The sequence below is a fragment of the Pteronotus mesoamericanus genome, unplaced genomic scaffold (genome assembly GCF_021234165.1).
Source record: "Pteronotus mesoamericanus isolate MK-2021 breed Mesoamerican mustached bat unplaced genomic scaffold, CSHL_Meso_final scaffold_507, whole genome shotgun sequence".
NCBI lineage: Eukaryota > Metazoa > Chordata > Mammalia > Chiroptera > Mormoopidae > Pteronotus > Pteronotus mesoamericanus.
Genome location: NW_026555319.1, coordinates 752,647 through 776,870, shown reverse-complemented (window position 1 = coordinate 776,870; position 24,224 = coordinate 752,647). Strand labels below are relative to the sequence as shown.

At 64.7% G+C, this 24,224-nt stretch overlaps 1 protein-coding gene across 1 annotated transcript in view; it reads left to right on the top strand.

Annotated features, from left to right (window-relative positions):
- The window catches only part of ADGRD1 (adhesion G protein-coupled receptor D1), a 54,163-nt gene that overhangs the window by 7,505 nt on the left and 22,434 nt on the right, over positions 1-24,224 (top strand). The window contains exons 4-14 of the mRNA XM_054594087.1: positions 1,244-1,339; positions 3,680-3,802; positions 7,620-7,799; positions 9,390-9,644; positions 13,140-13,204; positions 13,882-14,037; positions 14,508-14,567; positions 16,664-16,781; positions 17,594-17,704; positions 18,003-18,078; positions 19,948-20,089. Coding sequence (XP_054450062.1) covers positions 1,244-1,339; positions 3,680-3,802; positions 7,620-7,799; positions 9,390-9,644; positions 13,140-13,204; positions 13,882-14,037; positions 14,508-14,567; positions 16,664-16,781; positions 17,594-17,704; positions 18,003-18,078; positions 19,948-20,089 — 1,382 coding nt within the window. The remainder of the gene's footprint in view (positions 1-1,243; positions 1,340-3,679; positions 3,803-7,619; positions 7,800-9,389; positions 9,645-13,139; positions 13,205-13,881; positions 14,038-14,507; positions 14,568-16,663; positions 16,782-17,593; positions 17,705-18,002; positions 18,079-19,947; positions 20,090-24,224) is intronic.

Genomic DNA, 24,224 nt, shown 5'->3' with positions numbered 1-24,224 from the left:
CATCCACACCGGCACGCTGGTGTTTTTCTTATCCCCGTGGCTTAATGCGCTCCATAAATTGCCACCTAATGTTCTAACATGTTTTCCTTAAGATCTGCAAATCGAGGAGCGTGACCGCTGAAGCCCAAGTTTCTGGGCCCCTCAGAGCGGGGGGCAGCCAGGGGTGTGGCCCACGATGGCCGCCCCACAGCCCGACGGGCTCCAAAGCGCAGGTCCGCACCGCGGGACAACCAAGCGCCTGCACAAGTTTATCACCTGACTCCCTTGGGCTGAACAACATGGCTCCCCTTTGCTATAATGTGACCCTCTTCCCTCGGGGCCTCTGTTCTAAAGTCCGTGCAAGGCGGCTGGTCCGCCCAGTGCAATGCCTTGTTGACGGAGCTCATTGTTCAGGACCCAGGAACTAAAAATCAAGGAGCGATTTCACACAAGAGCTCAAATCATGATCTGCATGTTTCTGCCCCCACCCCCCAGCTCAGCTTATTGTTGTGGTTCAATCAGTCCCTCTTGGTACCTGGGACACTTTTACCCCCCCAAATCCTTCTTATAAGGAGACATCACAGCTCAGACACCATGGCCCCGGGGGAACTGCGCTTGCCGGTGCATCCATTCGTTCCCCACGAACGTCTCAGGGTGTGGATGCCCGTCCCGAGGTGCTTACGCCCGATGGCCTGGCTGCCGCTGGGGGCCGCGCCCGAGGTGCGGGGCCTGGCCTCGTGGCGCCTGCCCCGCAGCGGCAGCGGCTTAGGAGAGCGGCAGGGCAAGCGTGAGCCCGGCTCGCTGCCGGGCCTGCGGGCGGCTCTGCAAGGCCACCGTCGCGGGCGGCCCTGGAGTTTGTCGCCGGGTCCTCTGTCGTCCTGTGCTCGTGCCATCGTGTCACGTCATTGTTTTCATGCTGTGTTTCTGTCCCATCAGTTTCTGTGACACCATCCCATTTGTCCCCTGTTAAGCTGTCCTGTGGCCGAGTCCAGCTGCATATCTCTCAACTCAGTGTCCAGGAGGGAGTGGGAGCCAGCTAGCGGGGACCAACGTTTGTGGCCGGGTTCCGAGGCCACCACGGTGACCTGAAGGGGCCAGCGCGTGGGAGCCACGGCGTGGCTGACCGCAGGGCGGGCGGCAAGGTCAGGGAGGGCCCCGCAACGGGAGCGGCGCCTCCGAGGCGGCTCGGCTGAGAGATATGTCGGCCGCACCTGCGTCCTGTGTCACTCATGTGTTGTGCTCTCTTCTCTCGTTGCCCACCCAGCATGGCGCGCCCACAACCTCACTGTGCTCCCCTCCCATAACACTGCTTCTGTGCCCACCAATGACTCTGCCTACGCCCAGGCCTCCGCGACCGTAGGTGAGCACTGTCCCCGCCGGCCCGGGGAGCGTCCTTGGTGACTGGGGAGGCCCGTTCGGCTTGGTGCGGGCGGACTCCCTGCGTCACGGCCCGCGAGCGCACCGACAGGCAGGCGCAGAAAAGGCCCAGGGTTTGGACCGGAGGCTCGGAGGTGTAAAAGGGAGCGCCCCAGGTGGCCACGCGCGGGAAGGGGTCTGCGGTATCTCAAGGGACCAGGCTCTTCCAAACCAGCTGCTCCTTTTCGGAGCCACACAGACGACGCGAGATTGTCTAAAAATAGAAATCGTTTGGATTTTTAAAGGGATTGCATTTTTGGGGGGTGGGGGGAGGCAAAGCAAGTTCCCTTGATGAGAAGTCGAAGTTTACTTTAAAATGCCTCGTAAAACGCTCGCTCTGTGACAGACATTAATTAACGTCGGCATTTCTTCTGTAGCTGGAATTTCCCCCCCAGTCGTGAGAAGCTGTTTTAGAACACACACCCGCTGGGGCCGTGGTGGGATTTGCCTCTTACGGAAGGGCCCCCAGAGCCCACACGCTTCCCATTCGTCCTTCGCAGCTCAAAGCAGAAGGAAGGACGGCAGTGGGTCGTGGTAACCGTCGGCCCGGCGGGGGAGTCCGCCCGCGATCAGGGCCGCCCTTTAACCTCTTTTAACTGGTGGCCCATTTAGCCGGGAGGCGATTGGCCTCCAGAATCAATCTTGCCGAGCAGACAGCCTGGTTTAGTTACGAGGCTGCTAGCTGTCCGTTCGGGCACAGGCCCCGGCGCAGGTGGGTGTCGGGGGACTTTGACCCCATGAGCCATAAACGCCCGATCCCTCCAGGGTTTTTATGGTCCTCGCTTCTCGAGTCTGTAAACCAGTGATTTTCAACCTTTTTTAATCTCACGACACACGTAAACTAATTACTAAAAATCTGCAGCACACCAAAAAATGTACTGTTTGCCGACCTGGCCAGAAACCGGAATAATTTCGATCCCCGCGCACCGGATGACTACTGGTGCGTTGGCTGGTGTCGTTTTTTTTAGTTGACGATCTAAGGGAAATTAGGCCCGGGCCCCGCCTCAGTCGTCAGGTGCCGCACGCTTCAAAAAGCCCTGCAGGACGCAGGCTGGGACCTGCTGCTGTGAAAGGTCGCTTCACGCTCACGCCATCAGAAGCACTCGCTCTGGGACGGGCCCCACGGGCACGCGGGGCCGCTCGGTTGTGCGGGTGCTGTCCCAGGACGACGCGAAACGGGGCCCTGGTCTCCCTCTGAGAGTCAGAAAATGGATTTCTTTAAAAACCAGGGGTTCCCATGTCAGAGGTCAGGGGCTGTGGGTCACGACCCCGAAAAGGAGCGCGTGCAGGTGTAGCTTTCTGTGCACACCCGTCCCCGGGGCTCCCCTGGGGGCGTGACCGTGAGGCTGCTGTGGGAGAGGCTCAGGAGCCGAAGGGCGGGTCGCCCGGTGCCGTTCTCCCGGCCCTGGCCGCCCCGCCATCGGCAGGCAGAGCCGCTGTGGCCTCACTGCAGTGCCGTGCAGGTTGAGTTGGCCAAAAAGTTCATTTGGTTCTTTTCTGGGACACGGTTCTGGCTGTCGTCAGCCTCATTCGAAACGGTTTTGTGAGCTTGCGACTGGGACAGCTGTCCCATCGGCGTGCACTTAAAAAAACGTAGCAAAACTGGTGAATTTTTGTGCAGCCATTTAACATTGAGGATGGGAGAAAATAAGCCACATTTCAGCATGGTATGCTTTATTATGGCAAGAAAGGTAAAAACGCAACTGAAACGCAAAAAAAGATTTCTGCCAGGTACGGAGGAGGTGCTGTGGCTGATTGAACGCGTCACAAGCGGTTGTGAAGTTTTGTGCTGGAGGTTTCTCGCTGGACGACGCTCCACGGTCGGGTGGAGCCGCTGAGGTTGGCAGCGATCCAACTGAGGCACCAGTTGAGAGAGCAACGTTCCTCCGTCCCTCGGGAGACGGCCGACATACTCAAAATATCCGAGTCCATCAAGTTATCGGTGAAAATGAAAAACGTGTCTTTTATTTTATGGAAAAAACTAAACAGACTTTTTGGCCAACCCAATGTTACATACGAGCATAATATTAATTAATATAACTATTAATTGCTATTAATTTAAGTTACTATTCACATCAACTTACAGATCGTTTATAATCTATTCACTCATAACCGAGTATTAATTACGGCCGATTCTAATATTCCAGAGTAATATCTACCGTTAGAGATAGTTAACTGTAAATATGAATAGTACGTTTATTTGTAGGTTACATGTCCGGCGCGTCTGTAGACTCCCGATCTCGCGAGGTCACTAACAGACGATGTCGCCATTCTTCTCACTTAGACATCGTAGAAGGGAAGGTGAACAAGGGCATTTACCTCAAGGAGGAGAAAGGCATGACGCTCCTGTACTACGGGAGGCACAAAACCTCCTGCCTCAGCAACCCGGCCGAGTGCGGCCCCGAAGGTGAGTGGTCCGTCCGCGCGGCGCGGGCCCGCACGCCTCTCATCGCCCGGCGGCGTCGGCCCCTCCGCGCGGTGGCATTCTCGTCAGTGGCAAACTCGCGAACGTGTCACGAAGGGGCTGGAGGGGAGGATGAGGGGCAGGCTGCTGGGGCCCTCACGGGAGCCCCGTCCTGGGGACCGGAGCGTCCCTTACAGAAACGGGAGAGGGAAGGACTCGGTCTCACACAGGAAAGATACCGCCGCCAAAGCCGGGGCGGCGAGGGCAAAGCGGGGCGTGGCCGGGCCGAGTGGGGGCCCTCGCTGCTTCTGGCTGCAGGGCGTGGGCGGTGGCCTGGGGACAGAACCAGGGCACAGACGGGGGAGCAGGCCCGGCGCGGGCCGGCAGGCCTGGGGCTCAGACAACGCCCCGGACAGAGCCCCCAGGTGCGAAAGGGAAGGGAGGCAGGACTGTTTCTTTACTTTCCCGCGAAAAGTAACCTGCTCCCTCGCGTGGGCGCCTCAGAGAGCGGAGCCTGGGCCGTGCGTCCAAGCCTTCTGGGCAGTGGCCCGCTGCCATACAGGTCGGCTCCGAGCCTTCCGGTCCCACTGTCCTGAACAGAAAGGAAATTTGTGTTTCTAGGGACATGAAAGAGTTTAAGGCAGGCCCGTCTGGAAGCATTTAGGCCCCTGGGACGTTCCGCAGTCCTGTCGGAGAGGTGTCGCATGGGGTCCCCGGAGGAGGTCCTGGGACCCATGGGCGGCCTGCCAACGGAAATAAACAAGAGCTCCGCCAGGCGAAAACACGCAGGAGGACACGTTTGGGACGTTGCAGGACCCAGGGCTTGAGCGATGGTTCTGAGGGCCAAAGGCACGGCCTGTGTCACAGGTCGGTCATGGGAGCGATTCCTGATTCGCACAGCCCCGCACACACGTGTGGCCGGCACGTGTCTGTGACCCAGGAACAGTGGGGCTCGCTGCGGGGGCGCGGAGGACCGGGGGCCGCCCAGACTCTGCCAGTTTGTGTCCGGGTCCCTCCTGCGGGAAACGTGTCCCCTCCCCAGCTCCGCACCGGAATCAGTTTCCAGTGCGCTGCCCGTGGGGTAGGCCCCAGGCATCCGATGACTGGGGACTGTCCCAGGCACCCACCCTCCGCCCCCCCGCCCTCCGTGGGAACATCCTCAGCCAGGGCGCCGCCCACCCCCCTCCCACCTTGGCTCCCTCAGAGCGCCCCCCCCCCCCGCTGCCGGGCGGGGGCAGCTCCACAGGCCTTGCCCTCCCTGCCCGCGGCCACTGGGCTTCACTCCGAAGCTGGTGCCGAGCCTGTGCCCGGGGACAGCTGCCCCTCTGCCGGCCGCCGACCCCCCCCAAACCCCGCCCCACCACGGGGACACAGACGGGACCATGTAGGCCACGAGGCTCCTCCCCGGTCCGGGTCCACGTTTGTGTTTTTTAATCCCGGGAGCTCCTGGGACGCCCTCCTCCAATTCAGTCAGGGAGCCTCTCCCCCCCCAACGCTGTCTCTGAGGGAAGGCGTGTCGAGGGAGAGGGGCCGGGGAGCGAGGGCCCCGCTGTGCTCCGTCACCGGCTGTGTGAGGCCCGGGGCTCGCTCCTCGCCCGCTCTGTGCGCTGGCTTCCTCCCAGGGGAAGGGGGCCCGCGACCGCGCCCGCCTCGTCGGGCTCCCGGGGGGCAGGAGTTCACACCTGCAGGACCCTCGGAACAGCCCCCCTGCTGGTGGTGGGTCCTCATTAAACGCCCGTGAGCACACATTGTGTAAGAAAGTGCCAGGAAATTTGTTTCTCGTCTGCTCAGTGCCGTGCACACGGCCCCCGCCCCGGTCTGTCATTTGTCTTCTGACTCTGCTCTGGTGCGTTGTTTGCCGTGCGGATTCTACGTCGTTTATGTATTAACATTGATCCATCTTTTCTTGTGACATCTGGATATTTTTCCTTTCCTGGTTTTGTCTTGTTTGGAGAGACGAACTGTATTTTTTTTTTTTCTCACTGTATTTTTTGCGTGGATGAAGATTCCCTGCTCATAAGGAGAAAAAAAAAGTATTGAATTAATTTGCCACTATTGCACTTCGGCGTTGTTCCTTCAGGTTTTTTTCTTTGTATTGACAGTGCCTGAAGCCAGTTCCCTCAAAATCCTAATGGAGAGGGCTCGTTGGGCATCTGTGAAGACGGGGGGGCCGTGAGCGGATCTTCAAGTACCGGGGTGCTCCCGGCGGAGCCCCCGGCTCACGCTGCGGGTCACACGGCCACATGCGACCCGCCGGGCCGGGCACGGCGGCGCTGCCTCCGCCCCCTCGTCTCCCACCAAGCCGAACGCTTTATTTTTCTTCCTGGACAGAAGGACCTCTGGCCAAGAGAGGGCTGAATGAAACAAATTTTTAAATGCAGCGAAGTGTTTGGAAAAAATTGACTTCCACAAACCCTACGGGGAATTCGTTTCATAACAAGCGTTTCGCAATGTGTGCGTTTGCCTCCCTGTGAAGCGGGTTGTTTCCGAGATCGGAGGGGCCCACCGGGGGCTCAGCCATCGCTGCCGCACGTGGCCGACGGGGACGGGGGTCGCCCGCCCTGAGCCTCCCCCGGCCGCCTCAGCGGGCAGCGGGCTCGGAGACGCAGCCAGGCCCCAGCACAGCACAGCTGCCCCCCGAGCGGCCTTCCCAAGCCCCGTCCGTCTCAGTGACCGCAGTCCAGGCCACCTTGCGGGACTTCTGCGTCCCTCAGGGCCCGGAGGACACTGTGCCTTCAAATTCCGCCCTGAGCCTCCCCGAGGCCAAGGGAGGTCCAGGCCCCTTACATTTTAATCCTCATCTGAGGGTGTTTACTGATTTTAGAGTCTGTTCCTTTCTTTGCAAAATAGACTTAGAGAAGAGAAGAAGCTGTTGGAGTGGCCAAAAAGTTTGTTTGGGTTTTTCCGTCAGCTGGCTCGAGCAGCGCTTCGTTGCCTTTAACCTCATTTGAAACACTTTTGTCGGATTGCATTGTGACAGCTCTCATATCAGCGTGCATTTAAGAAAAAACTTACCAAAACTGGTGAATTTATGTGTAGCCATTTTATTACTGAAACTAGAAGAAAATAGGCAACATTTTTGGCATATTATGTTAAATTATTTCCAGAAAGGTAAAAATGCCCCCTCGCCCCCCCAAAAAAGACTTGTGCAGAAGTGTTGTGGAGAAGGTGCTGTGACTGATCGAATGTGTCAAAGGTGGTTGGCGAAGTTTTGTGCCAGAGATTTCTTGCTGGACGATGCTCCACGGCCGTGTAGACCGGTTGGAGCTGAAAACGATCCACTCGAGACGTTGAGAACAACCAACATTGTGCACGGGGGAGACAGCCGACCACTCACAGTATCCGAATCAGCGAAGCTGTTGGTGGAAATGAGGAACGTGCCTCTTGTTTTGTGGAAAAAGCGAAGGGCCTCCTGCCAGCCCGGTGCCGCAGCGAGGGCGCCCCTGGACCCACAGGAGGGCAGACACGCAACGGCACCGGCCACCGAGAGCGAGGCCCTGCGGTCAGGCTGCTTGACGTCGGATCGACTCTTCACCGGTCGCTCGCTCAGCGGCCTTGGGCTCGTGGCCCGAGTGTCCTCCAGTGTGTAACGGGTTTTCGTAGTATTTGGGGGACTCAACCCCTTTAGAGCCCTTAGAAGAGTGCAGTGTACGCAGCGAGCGCTCAGCACGTGTTACCCATTCCTTTCGTCTGTACTTTCTGATCTGAATGTACACTGTCTCTAGAACGCAGAAAGCCTGCTCTTTCCAATGAAAAAGAGCAGCGAGGCGAGGTCTCTTCCCCTCGTCATGGGTCATGACCAGCACCTTCCCTTCCTCAGGGGTCACCTTCTCTTTCTTCTGGAAGACACCGGGCGAGCAGTCCCGAACAACACCCTTCGCGTACGGAGGGCAGGTCATCTCCGACGGGTTCAAGGTCTGCTCCAGCGGCGGCAAGGGCTCCGTGGAGCTGTACACGCGGAATAACGCCATGACGTGGGAGGCCACCTTCAGCCCGCCAGGTGAGGGCGCCGTCGCCCCGCGGGGCCGCCGGGGCGCCCCCAGGGACCCAGGCTCAGGCCGCGTCCCGGGAGGGCCGCTTGGGAAGACGTCCTGCAGGGCGGGCACCGTGGGCAGGCGTGGCCGTGCCCCCGCGGGCAGCCGATGACATGCCAGCCGGTCCTGTCTGGCGACTCCCGCTTTCCTGTGGCTTGCAGCCAGCGGGTCGCCTCAGGGCGCGAGGTCGGGGTACAGGCGGGGAGCTGGGAGGGGAGAGGTGGCCACGACGCAGAGGTGTTTTGGGGCATCTTTGGGGGGTGACGCGAAGGGAGTGCGGAGGTAATGGGGGCAGAATGAGGCCACGATGGTTTCCTCCAGGAGGAAACGACCCCTTTCAGATATTTAAGGACAATTTGTTTTCCATCGCATTTAAACGAGGCCACGCGTCTCAGTTAAAAAACGCGGAACTGGGGCCGACGGCCTGAGTGCTGGGTGAGCTCTGTGGGCGCCCACCTCCCCGCGCCTGCCTCAGTTTCCTCGCTCAGAACACGCGCCCCACGCAGCCTGTGTCCCAGGGAGGCGGTGAGGACCCAGTGACGACACTCGGGGAGCCTGGGGTATCGGGGTCTGGGGATCCCTGTCCCTCCGCCCTGTCGAAGAGGGGACTCCAGCGGATGTGTCCTCTCTGACCCTCAAGACCAGAGACGACCGCTGCCCCCAGGACGGCCTGCGCCCCGTGTGTGGCCCTCGGCATGGCACGGCTGCTCTCAGCGCCTCAGCTCCGTGCTCCGGGGGCTGGCGCGGCGCCAGGCGCCCCGCGGGTCCCGCATGTGCTCTCAGGGGGAGCCAGCTGAGCTCCGACTGTCCTCCCGCCCTGGAGAACGAGGGCCCGGAGGCCTTGCTGCCGGGCGATACTCTCGTCACGGGGTCCGGGAAGGCTCGCGCTCCTCCTGCCTCAAACGCAAGGGCGAGGATGCGGGCCGACCTCGCGTCCGCGTGCTCCACGGGGGCTCAGGGTGAGGGAGCTGCTCCGTCCCCAGCAGGGAGCCCTGAGGGAACCGCTGGGCGAGCTCCGGGGACACCGGCCCCAGGGAGGGCCACCAGGCTCCTCCCGGGAGCACGTCTGCGAGGACGGGCGGACACAGCGCCCGCAGACCGGAGCGGGGCCTCTGTGAGGCGGCATCAGACGCCCGCTCTTCCGGCTGCTGAATGGCCTCGCGCCGGTGGGACAAGCAGCCTGGTGAACGGCACACGTTCCGTGTCCGAGCTGCCGATGGTTCAACCAGGGTTCACCTGTAGGATTCGATGATGTTCGGAGTAACTTATGACCATTGGTTATTACTTCATTGTAATTCAAAAGAGAAAACGGTTTTGTTTAAAGTAGCAAAGAATCTCTTTGAAGCGCTTCTGGGATTCGGGGGGTGGGGAGGTTTCTTGCCTGTGCCGCCCCCAAGCACGGAGCGGGGCTGGGCCTGTGTCAGGACCTGCGAGGGGACTCGCCCAAGGTAACGGGGACCCATCATGCGGAGAAAGTGGGGTGAGCCCACCGCCGGGGGACGAGGCCCGGCGCTCGCTCATGCGGCGCACGGCATGGCGGTCTCCGCTCTTCCCAGGTCCCTACTGGACGCACGTCCTGTTCACGTGGAGGTCCAAGGAGGGCCTGAAGGTCTACGTCAACGGCACCCTGAGCACCGCGGACCCCAGTGGGAAAGTGTCTCACGTCTACGGGGACCCCCACGCCAACCTCGTCATAGGCTCCGAGCAGGACCGCAGCCGGTGCTACGAGAACGGGGCCTTCGACGAGTTCGCCATCTGGGAGCGGGCGCTGACCCCGGACGAGATCGGCCTGTACTTCCGGGCGGCCGTAGGTCAGTGAGGGGCGCGGCGCGGCCGGGGCGGGGCAGCCGCGCGGGAAGTGGGGCCAGGCAGGCGGGCGTCCGTCCTGGGGGCGCCGGCGTACCCGCCCCCTCCCGGACGCCGCCTCCCCGCTCCCCGGATGCGGCCATCAGCGCCGTGTGTCCCAGAGAACCTCATAAATACAGCGGCCTTTTCTAGCACACCTGTTCCCTAAGGCACAGGAAGGAACGGTGTGCCAGAAACTCGCTCAGACGAACAGTCTCCCGAGACCGCGAGTTTCCGAGGTCTGCGTGATGGATGGTGACAGAAGCTTTGGGAGCCAAGGCCCAGGTCCTCCTGGAACTTGACCGATGCCCGTTTGCTGTCAGCCTCCCGCACGCCAGGCTCGGCGGCGGGCCCTCGGGGAGCCGGCGGCCGCTCCCTGCCCGGCGCAAGCGGACCGCGGGCAGGCGGGCGGGGGCCAGCCGCCCCGTGGCCACGATGCGTCGTGGGGCCTGGCGGCCATTGTTGTTTTGTTTTTTTTTGGTTTGGGTTTTCTCTTTCATTTGGTGCGTTTTTTTGTTTTTTGTTTCTGTTTTCGCATTGAGGTGAAATTCCCGTAACCTCAGCGCCAGTACTGTGAAGTACTGTGAAGGACCGCGAGCGCCGCCCCTGTGTTCACGTCACGCAGCCTCACCTGCAGACGCCAAGCTCTGCCGCCCCCGGAGGGGACCCGGCGCCACGAGCGTTGCTCCCCGTCCGGCCCCCCGCACCGGGCATCACTCCCCCCTCTCGGGGTTGCCCACTCTGGATGCCCCCGCAACTGGGACCATGTGACACGCAACCTTCTGCGTCCTCCTCCCTGAAAACCCCACCCCTGCCCCCCCAAGTGCCAACGCCCTGCCCCCGAGCGGGGGCGGGGAAGACAGGCGTGAGGAGACGCGAGGCCGCGGCCCAGGCCGCGTCCAGCCGCCCGACACATTTCAGCTGCTCTCGGTGTGGCCACTTATTGCCCTACAGTCCCATGTTCATTCTGCCCGCGAGAGAGTGCACCGTTTCTTTGTTTTTAACGTGAAATAATCTGTCCACAAGGGGCAGCCACCACGCGGCACGGCGTAGATGTTCCTTGTTGGGCCGCCGCATTGACCCCAGGGCAGAGGGGACGTGGGGTCGGGCCCAGGGCTGAGCGGCCCGGGTCCCGACACGGAGCCCCCGTTGTCAGGACCCCAGTGAGTTTGGGACAGGAAGCCCAACCACAGTGACTTAGCCGAGGTGGGTTTTTTTTTAATCTCACGTAACGTGAACCACGGGAGCATCGGCCTCAGAGCTGCTCAATCCCAGTGCTCAAACGCTGTCACGAGGGACCCCTGTTTGACCCTGCCCACCCCCCGCGCTTCCTTGGGGTGACAACGTGGCTGCATTCCTGCCAGAGCCGCGCTGTCCCCCTCCCACGACCTCAGCAGAAACAAGGGGCTTCTCGTTCTCCCGCGGCGACAGGACCGGCTGCCACTCCCTTCTGCCCAGCTGGTCCCTGTGCCTCCCGGGCGCAGTCACGGTGGCCGATGGGGGTCACATGTGCTGACTTGCGCCAGCCCAGGCCCCAACCACCCAGATGCGGGGGGGGGAGGGGTGCTCAGCCTCGTCTGAGACCTGGGGGACAAGCAGGTGCTGGTTTCAGAAGCGCAGGGACGCCTGCTGTGTCGCCTGCAGCCACTGACTCTCTCATCTGTCACAAGAAAATGAAATTCATTCCCTTTCACGGAAGCGACATGGGACCAAATGGAGTGCCCTCCGGCGAGGAAGGGGGAATCAATCTGCCGCAGTGAACGGCCGGGAGTCGGGCTTGTCACGCCGACGTGGCCAGGTGTCTGCGTCGTGGAAGACCACAGGCGGGCCGGCCGCCCAGCCGCTCCCGGCTCCCGTGACGCTGGTTCTTCTGGCTGTCACAGCAAGTCCTTGCCCCCAGGATGCCTCTGGGCTCAGGGGCCCGCACCTGGGGAGGGGATGTCTGGGGCTTTGGGGACGGGGGCAGGTGTTCTCTTAGCGCCGGTGTCCCGGGGAGCCATTGCTGGGCCGGAGCCAGACCCGTCGGGAAATTGTGTTGCGTGGGGACCTGGTTCCGTGACAGGGTGCGTTGCACCTGTGACGTCACTTGACCACGGGGTAAAACAGGCGTAGGAAAAGCGACCCTGACGTCCCCAGAGCCAGCTCAGGCCACCGGGTCAGACCACAGCGGGGCGGACCCCCGGCCAGGGCCTGGGGCCCGGGGGGCCGTGTCCGTGGGAGGCCGCAGCACCCGCTCTCCGCACCGGGACCCGCCTGCCCGGGAGCCTGGGACAGCAGGCGCCTAGAGGGACGTGTCTCCGAGGGGCCTGTCCGGGGGCCTCGTCTGATCCCACCTGTGCTCTGTGCAGAGGGTGTGGCCTTTTCTGAGCCTCTCCAAGGCCCGGTGTTGATCGCCTGTCCGGGGCCGGGCCGCGCCCAGCCCAGCCCGCCTGGCCCCCGCTGCTCAGGGCCCCACGACGGGACAGCGTCTCCCTGGAGCACCAGACACGCCGGGCGGGGGGGGGACGTCCGGGCGGTGGGGACTGAGGCTGCCCGAGGACAGGGCTCGTTGGCGTTTCTCATCTGTCCCCATGGTCACCAGCCACGGGCGGGCGGGACGGCAGGACACGCGTTTCTTGTCCTTGACTTGATCGCCTGGCTCACGCGGGGGCTCCTCCGTGAGTCCTTGGTGCGGCAGAGGCGAGTGCCGCGCCGACTTGGAGGACAGAGTGGTTCTGGTTCCAAGTGTCCCAGCGGCGTCCCCCCTTCTACACCCAGCAGCTCCCCGCCCACCCCAGCCCAGGGACCGGTTCTCCCGGAGCAACCGCCGGGCGACCAGGCCGTTTCCTAGGTCACCCGAAGCAACCGTGAGGGACTTCCTCAAACAAGGGAGCGTGCGCTCAGCCACGGCTGGGCCCGGGCCTGGGATGTCTTCACTTTGTAACTACTCGTAATCACCCACAATTAACTACCTGTCACCGTTCACATTTAACCAAATGGAGCTCTGAATGGAACGGCCGCGCCGTCAGGGAGAGGGGCCGGAAGGACCCCCCCCCTTCCTCGGCTCTCCCGCCCTCGGTCTGGAGGGAGGGAGGGGCCGGTGGGGGAGGGGTCTGTCCCCGCGACCGGCAGCCTGTCTTTTATGTCCAGACGCGGTTGAAGTCCATTTCTTTTGGTTCTTTATTGGCCCGAGGTTGGTGAAGCGGTGTAAATTCATCTTTTTATGTGGTGGTTTGCAGGAAGGGCATTCAAAGGCAACAGAGGATACACATGGAAAAATAATTTGACCTGGGAAATCTATACGAACTGTCCATTAAGCTCATGTATTAGCCCTTTATCTTTCCGGAAACCTTCCTGCTCAGGGCGCCGCGGCCCTCGCGCTGTGTCTGACGCTGGCGGGTGTCTGAACGAGGACGGAGCCTCCTCAGGGGGCGCGGGGCCTGCGGCGTGGCCTCTCACCGACCTCTCTCGCTGTTCCCCAGGAAAGCAAAGCGGGCCGTCTCCGACACCACCCAGCTTCCTGGTGACGCCCACAGCCGGCACCCCGGTGAGCAGACGTGCGTCCCTGCGGCCCCCCTGTGGTGTCGCTTGGCTGGGACTCTGGGCCAGCGTCTCTGAGAGCCCGCGCTCTCCCGCGGGCGGCGCGGGGCCTGGGGGCCGGGACACGCGGGGGGAGGCCAGAGCGGGTGCGGGCCGGGCGCCGAGCGACTCCGACGAGAAAATGCTCGCGTGGCCGCGACCTCAGGCGCCCGCGGAACACACAGGACAGCGAGGCGTCTGCAGGGCAGTCGGGCACCGGGACCGCCCCCAGCGCAGGTGGCCACGCAGCCCAGGGCTCGGCTCCCTCCGTGCCCCTCCCCTCCAGCGTCCGAGCACAGGGCACGTGCCCCCGGGGGGTTGTCTTTGCAACAAGACAGCGGTCCTTCCACGGAGCTCCGACGAGCCCGCGGGTCGTGCTTCCTGACCCATGGGCTTGGGTTCCTGTCCCCATCCTGACACGTGTTTGGGGCTAAGTCCCTCTGGGCTTAGCGTCGCCTAGGGCACGGGTGCGGATTTCGTGAGGTTGTCGTGAGGAGGGAATGTTAACACGGACAACGTGCCGCCGTATGCGCTGGGGGGCGTCCTCGCTGTTCCCGCGGAGCCTGCGCGAGTCCGGAGGCTGTGAACAGGGGGCGTCCCGGCTCCCCTTCTGGCCAAAGCTCATGCCGCCGGTCTGTGTTCCAGACGCCCACCGACGCCTACCGCCCCATCATCACCAACCTGACGGAGGAGAGGAGCAACTTCCAGAACTCCGGGGCTGCGCTGAACTACCTTCAGAACGTGTCCCTCAGCTTGCCCGACAAACCCCTGTCCCAGGACACGGCCCGGAACCTCACGGAGGTAAAGCCCTCTCAGCCCGGGCTCCAGGCGGCGGCCAGGCCTTGGCTGACGGGCACGCGTTGTTAGAGCTACACAGGCTTAAAAATCGAGGAGCTTCGACACCCGGGTCTGGATTTCAGGCTTGTTACAAGCAACCAGGCAGCGCGGCCGCACCAGCCGGCTCTGACAGCCCCCGGGGCCTCCTCCACAGGGGCCCCGGCTCCTGGGCCGTGTCCCCAGCGCCGGCCAGCCGGCCCGTCTCACGGCCTCCTGGCCCCGTGGGCAGCTGGGCTAGCAACTCCTGGTCCAAACGCCCCGCCTCCCTGGCACCTGGCGAGAACAGGAGCCGGGTCTCCAGCAGACTGTGGTGTGGGCCGCAGGCCACGTGGGGACCCCCATCTGTCGGTGGCTGGCGGGGGCGGGGACGCGGTGGGGGCTCGAGGTCCTGAGGCCGGGGGCGCGGGCTCTGCAGTGTCCTCCTGTTTTCCTAGACCTTCTTGAAGACGATGGGAGAGGTGCTGCTGCTGCCCAGCTGGACGGACATGTCTGAGGTGAGATGGAGGGCGCTCTGGCCCGCGAGGCGCAGCGGCCGGGGGCCGGCCTGCCCGCCCCGCGTGGCCTAAACGCGGCCCGTCCGCACCCGCCGGGGCGGCCGTCTCTGGTCCTGAACCAGGGCCGGGAGAGGCCCGGGCTGAGCCGAGGGGCGCGCTGTCTGCGTGCCTCCGCGAGCACCGGCCTCCGTGGGTCGTTCTCATAGTGCAGTTCTGGTCGTCCGGTGGTTCTTGAGAGGTAACAGAAAACAGCGTTGATGTTTAAAGTCACAAGGCGAAGGGGAAGAAGAACAGGACGAAGGCCCTTCTGAGCCTAAGTGTGAAAAACGCGGGGGCTCCTCTTTCCCTGCCCTGCAGGCAATTAGGAAGGAGAACGGGCTCATTTTTCTTTCCTTTCTAAAATGAGCTTTAGTGATTTTATTAATGTAAAAAATAAAACGAGTGACTGTGGAGACGTTAGGAAATGGACGTAGCAAAAACGTAGGAAAAAGTCCTTGGAGACCCTGAGATGAGGGAGCGACCGTGGACACCCTGGTGCGGATCGCGCAGACCCGGGTCTCAGCTCCCTCCTGCGAACGCAGCCCTGCAGACAGGCGGTCTGTCCGGCTTAGCTGGCTCTAGCGCACTTCCCAGGGGCAGTGGGTCTGGCTCCGTCCGGCGCACGGGGCTTCGGGGGCAGGCGGACCCTGCGTCTGGTGCTCGGCACCGGCGTCTCACTCCCGCAGAGTCCCACGCGGGACCGAGCAGCCTCTGCTCCGCCCCACAGCCCGGGGACACTGGCACCGGCTCCTCCGACGGGCCTGCGTCCACGCCACCTGCCAGGGAGGCCTGCGGGGGCGGGGCCGGGCAAGGGGGCTGGTGCTGCCTGGGGCGCAGGGGGCGGCCCCCGCGGGGCAGCGGAGGCCTGGTCCTCCGGGGCCCTCTCTGCGCGTTTGCACAGCGCGAGTCGTGTGCGGGGACACGCCGTCCCCACCTCTTGGGGTTAACGAGGTTGATCGGGGGGTACCTTTGGTAGATTTTTTTATGTGAACAGTTTGAAATGCAATGAGATTGGGCTTAACATGGGCAAAGGGAGAAACAGGGGTCGTGAACGTAAGAGTAGCACCACGTGTCCTAGAGACGCATTCTGTGCGAAGAGGTATGCGCCCCCCGCCCCCCGGCACCGGCTTCACAACTTCCAGGGCTGGCCGGGTGCCAGCCTGGAGCCCGGATGAGGGGCCGGTGGACGGCCGCGCAGGTGCGTTGGCAGCGCCCGACAGCTCTGCCGCAGCACGCGAATACCTGCGGGCCCGGCCGACCAGGGCCGGCTCTCAGGCGCAACGCGGACGCTGCGGGCCGAGCCGAGGGCTGGAGATTGGCTTCATGGCTCGCCGGCGTTCGCGGGGAAAGGCTGAGGACACTTAGCGGCAGGCGGAGGCTCTCAGGAAGGCAGGAAGGAGAGAAGAGGTGGCAGGACGTGCGTCTGACCAGGAGGGACAGTGAGCCCGAGCGAACAGTGGGCGCTGAGCTGGCTGCCGGGGTTGGGGGGAGCGGGAGGTGATCGGGAGGGGCCCTGGCTCGTGGGGCGGCTCCACCAGCACCCCCTCTGCCTTGGGGCCCAGGATGGGTGGAGGGAGCACCAGGCAAGTCAAGGGAGCGGGGACGGTTTGGGGCGCCGGCATCACCCCGCTCACAGAGAACAGAACGGAAGAGGGGACTTGGGGGAGATGAACCCCCTCATCGTGGGCAGCAGGGGGCGGCCGTCCGGAGACCTGCCGAGGTCCCTCGGCGAGTTCAGAGTGGAGCGAGGCAGCGCCTGGCACCCATGCCTGGGTGCAGAGGCCTGTGTGACGCGGGTCCACACCCAGAGAGCTCAGCGGGCTGAGTGACCCCCGGGGTCACCTCTGTACTCGGGAAAGGGGGTCCTGGTGGGACTCGCTCGGCTCCTCCTCCCTGGTCCTTGTGGGCAACTCGGCAGACGCCGGATGTCCCCCTCCCTCTGAACCAACGTCCGCACAGTGAGCGGGAGCTGGATTGTGTGCGTCTGGCGCCCAGGCTGGGCCCGCGATTCTGCACGAGGCCGACGTCACAGCGCCCCCCCCCCATGTTGATCGCAGGACAACGCCGTGGTGCCGAGCTTGATAGAGACCGTGGACACCGTCATGAGGCACATCGCCTCCAACCTGCACGCCAACGAGACCCAGGTCGCCTTCACGGGCTCCTCCTCCATGGCAGGTGCTTGGCGGGCCGGTGGGGGCACATGAGCACAGGCGGGGATGAGGGAGGGGGGCCCCCTGGGGCTGCGCCCACCAAACCCCGCTTCTGCCTCCCCCCCATGCTGCCTCCCACCCGCGGACACTGGCTCTGTTTTCTCGTGTGAACCGCACGTTGGGGCAGACAGTGAGGGCGTTGGGGGCAACGCGCACACAGCCCCCGTGAGCCTTGGACGGCGACTCGGGGTCACGTTCTGTCGCACGGCCGCCTTAGTTCGGGGGGCCGTGGGGCGCAGCAGTGCCCCCGCGCATCTGTGGGGTGGCCGGCCGGCCAGTCAGGCCCTGCTGCTGAGAGTCTGGGGACGCCTGGCTCTGGGACCGTGTCCCCCGAGAGCCAGCCCTGGAAACAAGCCGGGGGACCCGCACGGGGCAGCGTCCGCGGGGCGTGTCCGCTGGGACGGCCGCCTCCACGTGGCGACGTTCACCTGACGCCTGAGAGGCGGGTCTCGGGGGTCTCCCCGTCCTGTGCCCCCGGAGCTCAGCGGGGTGTCACTGCACGGGTCTCGCCGCACGACCGGGCGCGTTTGGCGATGAGGCGCCGAGAGCCGAAGGGCTGCCCAGGAAGGGGGTCCCCTCAGGCCCAGGGTCCCCCGCCGGGAGTGGCCGGGCGAGCCCCTGAATTTACCTCCCGAGACCCTCGTTATTTTCGGGTCCCCGTTTTCTGAGGCACTTACACCCCCTGGGAAGTGTGTTCCGCTGCAAAGGGCAGAAGCCGGCGGGGCCACGCCGCCCCCGTCCGGGGTTCTGAGCGCTCTCCCCCACGGCCTCCCTCAGAGTTCTCCGTGGCCAAGCTCCTGCCCAAGACCTTGGACTCCTCCTGCTGCCGCTTCCCGGCCCAGGCCCACAGCTACATCGAGATTCCGCACGAGGCCTTCCACAGCCACGGTGGGTGCCCCGGGCCCGCGGCGGGGGGCGGGGGATGCACCGCGGACCCCCCGCGGCTCGCGGCGGCCTGGCCTCGGCAGCTGCAGTGCCGGCAGGTCTGGGGTTGGCTCGGGGGGAGCAGAGAGCAGCTGTTGCGGCTGAAGAGTCAGCGTCTCAGGAGGGCCCCCCTTGCTCCTCCCCCGGTTCTCGGGTGAGGGTCTGCACGGGGCGGGGGGGACGAGGGGGCGTGGCAGGGGCTGTATCTCCCCTGCGGGCCCCCGGGATGCTGACCGAGGCCCCGCCCCCTGCCCTCCCGCAGGCTGGACCACCTTCGTGGGCCTGCTGTACCACAGGGTGCATCGCTACGTGAGCGGCATCCGGCCAGACAACACCAGGTGAGCCCCGGGGCCCGCCCAGCACAGAGGAGACGGGGCTGCGCGAGCCTGCGCGCCGTCGAGGGTGGCTGACCACGGGGACGCGGCCGCGCCGCAGGCGTGCACGACATTCTGCCCGAGGCCTCGGGACCCAAACCCGGGGCCTCAGCGTCAGCCCGAGGAATGGTCCCGGGCTCGGGGCTGGTACTGCGACAGCCGTGGGCAGCCAAGGGGTCGCGCGGACCGTGACAACCACCCACACACGGCTCCCACGTGCCGTCCCTCGTCGGTGGGGACCTCCCTGAGCGGGGGCAGGAGGAGGGACAGGGGCAGAGCTGACAGTGGCCCCGGGGTCGCAGCTCAGAGCTGGGCGCGGGCTCTGGACCCTGCGCCGGCCGGACGCCCCGACTGCCAGGTGGACGTGGGCAGCTGCCGGGCGCCCCCGACCCCGCTCTGCTGCTGGCTTGGAGGTGCCGGTGCCGCCGCCCGAGGGCCCCTCGGAGCACGCGGGGCGTTGGCTGTCTGGAGGAGGCCTCGCGCCTTTGGCCGTGAAGCGCGGGCGCTTGCTTCGATCCCTCCACGAGATGACTGGACGCTCTCAGCACTGCCTTTAGGATAGTTTTCAAACCCCACGCACGATTAGAAGCGAATTAGCAGGCCCGCGGGGGGCTCTCTGGTGCGCCGGCTGCCGGCCCAGCTGGCGTCCTTCCGGGTCACATCCTGTAATCTTCCCACGGTGACGGTTTCTGGTGGGAGTGAAAGGATGCAGTGGAATCCTAATGTCCTTTAAACCCCCTGGGCGGGGAGGGGTGGGGAGACCTCAGTCAGCATGTGAGTTTAATGCACGAAGAGCAAAGTCACACAGCCCCGCGCCCGGCGGAGGTCCTGGGTGTCAACGGGCTTAGCGGGTCCCTGCTGGGCCGCCCGGAGCAGGGGGCCCGCCCGGCTCGCTGCCCCCGGCCTGCAGCGGTGGGCTGCTCTGCTCTCTCTGATGCTCACGCTGGGGCAGGCAAGGGGCTGCGGGGGCTGTGTCCTCAAAATGGGACCAGGACACGGTTTGAAGCAAAAGGGGAGTGGATCCGGCCAAGGAAACGGACAGGTGCAGGAGCAGCGGCTTCAGGAGCGGCTCGCCCCAGCGCCCTGGCCACGGCGCCCGGCCCGCCGACGCCCTCCGGACTGAGAGCCCGGCCTCGCCCCTCCAGCTCCCCTGTGGCGGGGGAGCGACCGTCTCCGACCGGGCACTTTCCCCCTGAGTCAGTGTCTGCTGTGGAGCCCGTGCGCTGGAGGGAAACAGGGCCCCCGGAAGGGACACGGGGGGCCAAGACAACAGGGGCCCCAGCCTGCCGGCCGCGCGGCTTCGCCATCAGGAGATGAATGTTCCGACGGGGAGGCCCCGGGCCCGGCCGCGCGGCGGTGGAGCGGACGGCCGTCCTCCGAGTCTGCTCTCTGGCCTCTGTGTCCTTCATCCCCCGGGCGTCTGCGCGGGCGTCTCCTGCCGCACGTAAACCCTGCGACCGTGCAGAGACCTGCGCGTCCGAGACCCGTATAATCTTGTTAACCAGGGTCACCCCATAAATTTAATAAGAAGGAAAAAGGGAAAGGAAATGTGAAAGTAAAAGAATAAGCTCTGCGGCGAGGCCAGGGCCTGTCTCCCCCACGGAGCCGGCGTCGGGCTCGGAGGGGCAGGTCTGCGCCCCAGGCCCGGGCTGCCGGCTTCCCACGCTGAGCGGGGGTTCACCCCCAGGGCCGGCGCCGCCCCGCAAGGGGCACCCAGCACCGACGGCTGGGGCCCGGCGCCCCGTCGCCGAGGCCCCGCCGCGGCAGCCCGGCTCCTCGCTGCCCCGCGGCCTCTCGCCCGGCCCCTGCGTGTGACTCTCCCCTTCTCCCCAGGATCGCCGAGGCGGCGGCTTACGCGAGCTGCCTGCTGTCCGCCGCCAGCTACCTCATCTCCCTGGAGGTCGCCCCACCGCCCGCGCTCTCCCAGAACCTGTCAGCCTCTCCGCTTGTCACCGTGCGCCTCGCGCACAGGCTGGTGAGTCCGGCCCAGTGCCCTCGTTTCTGCTCTTTCGTTTGGTTTTGCTCGGAGGTGCCCGGTCATCTGTGTGGCTGTGTGAGTCCTGGCATCGGTGCCGGCCCGGACGGGGCCGTGTCTGGGGTCCGCAGAGAGCCCCGCGGACGGCACGGGGCCGGGGCACGGCCTGGACGCCGCGCTGAAAGGGCTTGGAGGCAGGTGCGGCTTCCCGGATGCGGGGGGCGGCTCCGGTTTATAACGGGCCCTCTTCGGGGGGCGGGCCGTGCTGGCTGCCGTGCTGGCCGTCAGAGGACGAAGCCGCGGTTTTCTTTCGAGCTCGGCTTCTGGGCGAGGGGCTGTGGACCCCGGCACTCACGTCATCTGTGTCGATGGGCAAGCGTGGCAAATGCGCTGAGGGCCAGACGTGCCACCGTCCCTTAGAAAAGGCGCAGCCGCTTGTGCACCGAGGGCTCGTCCCGAGGGACAGCTGACTCAGCACCCGAACGGCGGGCTCTCCCAGGAGCGCGACAGACCCCCGGGCGTCGGGGGTCATGCCAGACGGCTTCGCCGCCGGCGTTTTCCGTTTCATTCTGTCCTGTCCTGTCTGTCCCCAACACTCACCGAAGACCTGCTCTGTGCCGGCCATTGTGTTCGCAGCCTCTGTGGCCTTCACACCCCCTCCTCAAAGGGGGCGGAGCCAGGCAGTCCCTGTCACCCCCGCCCCCGCCCCCGCCCCCTCCACTGCCTTCACCTCCTCCCTGTCCCCTGAGACGTCCCCTGAGACGCCAGCTCCACTGCCATGTCTGTGAGGCCCAGGGGGCTGGCACTTTACGTTTTTTGAAAAATTTCGTAAAGTATACACAGCAGAAGTTAGCAGCTCGGCCGCCGCTAAGTGCGCAGCTCAGCGGCGTCACCATAGCCACACTGCTGTGCCGCCGTCCCTGCCATCCCCTCCGGAACTCTCCGTCCCCCCAACTGACGCTCTGTCCCCATGAAACGCCCCCACCGCGCCCCGCACCACCCTCTCCCCCGACGAGTTGGCCCGGCATCGCAGGTAGACGGCCGAGCACTTCGCACAGCGGCCGAGCATCGGCCCGGCCACGTGACAGAGCTGGGAAGCAAGGCCCCCGCCGGCCCCCACCCCGCGACCTCGGGGTCAGCCTTGTGTGCGTGGGTGTGGCTTGTGTCCGGACAGAAGCATTGTGGGCTGCCGACCACAGATGACAGAATGGCTCTTACAGGCTAAAGCCACGCGGCCGGCATGGCCCAGCCCGGGGTCCTGCTGGGGGTGGCAGAGCCTAGAGTTCACCGCCCCTCAGCGAGGCCCAGGCAGGTGCGGACGGCCCTGTTGGCTGTGTGACCGGGGCCTGGGCTGCGGGAGGTGGCGGTAGGGGGGGCGTCCGGTGGTCCTGAAAGCCTCTAGTCTTCCGGCGAGGCTGGTGAGGCGGTGGCAGCTGGAGGGAAACTGCGCCCTTCGGAGGCATGAGGTTTTCTTCCAGGACACGCGGCCTTCAGCCTTGGAGAGGCCTCTGCTCAGGAGAGCTCTGGGTGGGGGCTCGGGGACGCTGTTTTCCGCAGGTCCTGGGCGCTGCCTTGTCTGCCATCAGGCCCTGAAGCCCGTGTGAGCCCGGCGGAGGCGGGGCGGGGGGCAGTCTCCCTAAAACAGCCCGGCTTCCCACCGTAGCCAGACCAGGCCTCCGCGGGCCTGGCCGCCACCGCAGTGCGCTCGTGGAGTCCGCATTTTGGTCTCCGCCAAGTCCCCCAAGTGCCAGTTTGGAAACAGAGAAAAGAAAGGGAGGATTGAAGAGCAGCCCTGGTTTAATGGCTGGTTGCCGTAGCTATTTCGGACGCGGAGGGTTTCTGAGAGCAGCGGGCGGCCGCAGGGCAGCAGACAGGATGCTTGTCATACCAGAGGGACGGTAATTGAGGGCCTCCTCGCCCAGGCCCTCCAGGGTCGGGGCTTTCCTTTGAAGGCTGCTTTTCCATTTCTGAGGACGGCTGGGAGGCCCGCTCTTTTGAGTTAAAGTGATTTGTCCGAGGGCAAAATGGTGTGCGGTGCGGGGGCTCTGCGGGGAGGTGGGGAGGTGGGCGCAGACGCGTGTCTGTCCTCCCGGACGGGGGCGGCGCAGAAGCTGCCGCGCAGCCGCGTCTCGAGGCCTGAGGGTGAGGTGCCTGGTTTCCTGGCCCCGAGGGGGGCGCGGGCCCCGTGGGCCCTCGGGCCTGTCCTGGGGGCCGCAGAGCAGGCTCTCCGACTGAAACCCCAGCCAGACAGCTGCCCGCTGCCGCGCTCCTGCCCGGTCACCTCCTCAGGACAACGTCCAGAAGGGCAGCTGCCCGGGGACAGCCCACACGGCACTGCTGTCGTGTTAGGGTTATTTTGGGTGTTTAAGCGGGACCTGAGTTTCCTCGCCAAGGGGTCAGACAGAGTCAGAGAGCAGAAGCGTTAGACCCAGCGTCTGGCACCCGGTGTCAGCAGGGCGCAGCACGCCTGCCGGCCAGCACACACATGCACGTGCCAGCGGCCCTTCTCCCGACACGCACGCACGCAGGAACCCCTCCCCCCCGACAAGAAGCAGAACGTGGCTGGCTTCCCAGGGTGCCCGCAGGGCACTGCCCGTCAGCCGGTCTGGGGATGGCGGGCAGGGCTCCCCGGACACGCTCCGGACACGGTCCGGCCACAGGGCAACACGCATGCGCACTTGTCTTTGCTACAAACCCAGGCGGGCAGGCACAAGGCCGCCGACCTGTGCCTGCACAGCCTGAGCCGGCAAGGCCACCCAGGTTCCCCCTGCAGACCCCAGTCCCCACGCCAAGTCCGTGGGGGGAGGGGCTCGCGGGTGCGGTCGCCCAGATTTCCCGGTCTGCTGGCCGCCGGTGTCGCGATTGCGTCTGTGTTTGCTTTCCCCGAACGGCTAAGGAAGTCGGCCGCTCTTCTATGTGTTTATGGGACGTGTGGGTGCCATTGTCCGTCTGTCCTGCTCAGGCCTCTTGCCCATGTGTCCGTTGGGCTGTCTGACCTTCTTGCTGATTTTTTTAGGCGGCCTCCATGCGCCGCATCTCGGACGTCAGCGCTTTGTTGGCTGCGTGCTTTGCGGACACCTTCTCTGACGGGTCTTGCCTTTTTCGCGGTGGGTGCCTCCTGGGAAGATGCAGTTTTGAATGTTTATGCAGCCCAGCCCCTCAACCCCTCCTTCCTGCCTGACGGCCTCTGTGGGCGGGGCCGGGGCCTGGCCTCGCCCGAGGTCACGAAGGTCGTCCCCGCGTGGTTGTCTTCTGGTCCACGTGACCCGGGGTCCTGCCCTCCCTGCGTCCGTGTGTGCCTGACGCTTGTTTCTTTTTCCCACGGAACATCTAGCTTCCCTCACTGCGGGGAGACGCGAGCCTCCCTTCGTCGCAAATCGCGTGACGGGTCACCCCCAGGTCCCAAAGCCCGCGCGTCTTTTCCGTGTGGCTGTGTGCAGACGCTGCTCCTTTGTTCTGTCTGGGCTTCCCGCGTGCCTGTCCCCCGCCACCACGGCGCCGCCCCCAGCAGGTCCTGAGCCCCGGGCCCCCCGCCGCGCTCTGCGCCGCCTTGGCTGTCTTCGGCGAGACACACCTTTTAAAACTGACACACTTCGCGACACCGCCCTGCCGAGAGGTCGGAGCGGTTTACATGGTCCTCCCGCGCCAATTCTCCCGCGTCGAGCTCCGCGAGGCAGGAGCCTCATTGCTGTCCTTGTTACTCGCGTTCCTGGGATTGTGTCTGAGGCTGGGCGACCGCCCCGAGCGAGGAGGCCGCTCGCAGCTTCTTTGCTCCTCCGGTTCGTGTTCCCCTTGACTCCCGGGACCCCTGTGGGCTGCAGTATTAACTCCCTGAGGGTGTTACTCAGACCAAGAGAAGGCTGGACGTGTTCTGCTGTCAAAAGTGCCCGCTGGTTCCTCAGGGTCCCCACGCCCAGATTCGCCCCCACCCCGCTATTATGTCTATGGCTGCTGACCCCGGTCCTCTGCAGTGGCGGCTCCGCCCGGCAGCCCACCCCGCGCCCCCCACCCCCCGAGCCCAGCCTGCCCTGCTGGGCGGGGGTGTTGGTCCGTTTCCGGGGGAGCCTCACGTTCTCACGGTCAACTCAGAGCCAAGTGAAGAGCCAAGTTAGGGGGCGGCGGGTGGGGCTGGAGG